This window comes from Penaeus japonicus, unplaced genomic scaffold, assembly GCF_977035675.1.
Source record: "Penaeus japonicus unplaced genomic scaffold, GWHDUDI00000001_assembly GWHDUDI00000004, whole genome shotgun sequence".
NCBI lineage: Eukaryota > Metazoa > Arthropoda > Malacostraca > Decapoda > Penaeidae > Penaeus > Penaeus japonicus.
Window position 1 is genome coordinate 32725729 of NW_028234406.1, and position 2500 is coordinate 32728228.

The following is a 2500-nucleotide window of genomic DNA, read 5'->3' on the forward strand; positions in this document are numbered from 1 at the left end:
GGCACAGCAAGGAGAAGAAGTTTGAGTGTGAGATTTGTGGGAAAAAATTTTCTATGGAAAGCCATCTTAACGGTCACATGCTGGAACACAGCCGAGAGAAAAAATTTGAGTGTCAGACTTGTGGTAAAAGATTTGCAATGGAGAACTATCTGAACAGTCATATGCTAGTGCATATGACTGAGAGAAAGTATGAATGTAAATTGTGTGACAAGAAATTTACAATGGAAAATCATCTTAACAGCCACATGCTTGTTCACAACACAGAGAAGAAATACGAGTGCGGGAAATGCAAAAAGAGGTACAGTCAGAAGAGTCATCTTAACAGCCACATGCTGAAGCATAGTGAGGAGAAGAAATATGAGTGCTTGCTATGTGGGAAGAGGTTCAACATGGAGAACCATCTCAACAGCCATATGCTTGTCCACAGTGAAGAGAAGAAGTTTGAGTGCCTGTTATGTGGCAAGAGGTTTAATATGGAGAACCATCTTAACAGCCACATGTTAGTGCACAATGATGATAAGAAGTTTGAATGTTCATTATGTGACAAACGCTTCAACATGGAGAGCCACTTGAATAGCCACATGCTGGTCCATAATAGTGAAAAGAAATTTGAATGTTTATTATGTGGCAAAAGGTTCCACATGGAGAGTCACTTAAACAGCCATATGTTAGTCCACAATGAGAAGAAATTTGAGTGTTTATTGTGTGGAAAAAGGTTCTACATGGACAGCCACCTCAACAGCCACATGCTCATGCATAGCAGTGAGAAAAACTTCGAATGTGAGACTTGCGGGAAGAGATTCTACATGGAGAGCCATCTTCATAGCCACATGCTTGTTCACAATACAGAGAAGAAATTTGTGTGCATGCTATGTGGTAAGAGATTCAACATGGAAAGTCACCTCAACAGCCACATGCTTGTGCACAATGAAAAGAAATTTGAGTGTGTCCTTTGTGGGAAGCGTTTCAATATGATCAGCCATCTGAATAGCCATATGTTTGTGCACAGCGAGAAAAAGTTTGAGTGTGATATATGTGGCAAACGCTTTGGTAAGGAAAGTCACCTTAATAGCCACAGATTTGCACATAGTGAGGAAAAAAGATTTGAGTGTGAAATTTGTCGGAAACGGTTCTCACAGGAGAGCCACTTGAGCACCCACAGGTTTGTGCACAGTGAAGAAAAGCGTTTCGAGTGTGAGGTATGTGGAAAGCGTTTCAATCAAGAAATTCATCTCAACAGTCACAGATTCATGCACAATGAAGAAATAAAACTGGAGTGTCAAGAATGGGGCAAGAGGTTCACCCAGAAGGTGCCCCCAAACACAACAAGGTTTGTTCATGATGACGAGAAGAGGTTCCAGTGTGATGACTGTGGCAAAAGGTTTGCCCAGAAGAGTCACCTCAACAGCCACAGGTTTGTGCATACAGAAGAAAAGCGGTTTGAGTGTCAGGACTGTGGCAAGAAGTTCACCCATCAGAGCCACCTCATCAGTCACAGTTTTGTGCACCGCGAAGAGAAGAAGTTTGAGTGTCCAACTTGCAAGAAGAGGTTCACACACGAGAGTCACCTTAACAGCCACAGCTTTGTGCACAGCGAGAGGAGGCTGTATGAGTCCCAGAAGCAGTTGCCTGAGAAGATGCAGCTAAACAACCAGTTGCCGACCAACCTCAGTACTCAACTCAATAGCAATCTGACGGCCCAGATCAACCAAAATCTAACAGCACAGCTAAACTCCAATCTTACTGCTCAGATCAACACAAATTTGACGGCGCAAATCAACACTAATCTGAGTAACCAACTTAATAGCCACTTCCTGGAGCAGACTGACAAGAAGCCTATTGAGTACGAGGAAAATGGAAAACTTTTCATTCCGCAGTCATATCAACAGCCGTATGCCTATGCACAATGGGAACATGTACGGACATTATGGTCACTGTAGTCAAGTTTAGGTATGCAGTGTTAAAACTTAGTGTATAAGGTACGGCAAGGGGATATTCTATATACATTGTCATACCTGTACACGCCTTGTTTATCCAGTGATGTACTTCAGCTAGGGAGACAGGTGGTTGTCTTGAGTGATCTGCTGGTTAAACCAGCTGTGGTCATCCAGTGTATGGAATGTGATTGTCTAACCTCTGTTGGAGGAATTCTGTATAGTTGTCCTTTGCCACAAAGGTGGAGATACTGGAATTACTCTTTTTCCATATTCTAAAGCTTGGTGTGGATTAAGTAGGTAAATGACCTAATGATGTTTTATAATAAGTAAAATAATCTAATATTACAATGTAAAAGAAATAATTATGAATTGTATGATGAAGTAACTTTTAATTATATATATATTTTATTGAGTTTATATGATCATGATTTATCTTTAATAAGAGGTAAGTGATAATAGTGAGGGACCACCCAAGTCCCAAAAGGTATTGTGATTAGTCTTTGAAAGTAGTGATATCTGCCTTGGCTGTAGAAAGTTGATGCGACTTTTAACCTTGCAAATGA

At 40.8% G+C, this 2500-nt stretch overlaps 2 protein-coding genes across 6 annotated transcripts in view; both read left to right on the forward strand.

The window, feature by feature from the left end:
- The window catches only part of LOC122243137 (uncharacterized), a 12977-nt gene that overhangs the window by 9189 nt on the left and 1288 nt on the right, over positions 1-2500 (forward strand). For all 4 annotated transcript variants that reach the window (XM_086536454.1, XM_086536455.1, XM_086536456.1 and 1 more), the window contains exon 2: positions 1-2500. This exon is cut by the window's left edge and continues 396 nt beyond it; it is cut by the window's right edge and continues 1288 nt beyond it. In XM_086536454.1, coding sequence (XP_086392580.1) covers positions 1-1940 — 1940 coding nt within the window. In that variant the 3' untranslated portion in view covers positions 1941-2500.
- Positions 1-2500, forward strand: part of LOC122243136 (uncharacterized) — a 20238-nt gene that overhangs the window by 9188 nt on the left and 8550 nt on the right. The window lies entirely within an intron of this gene.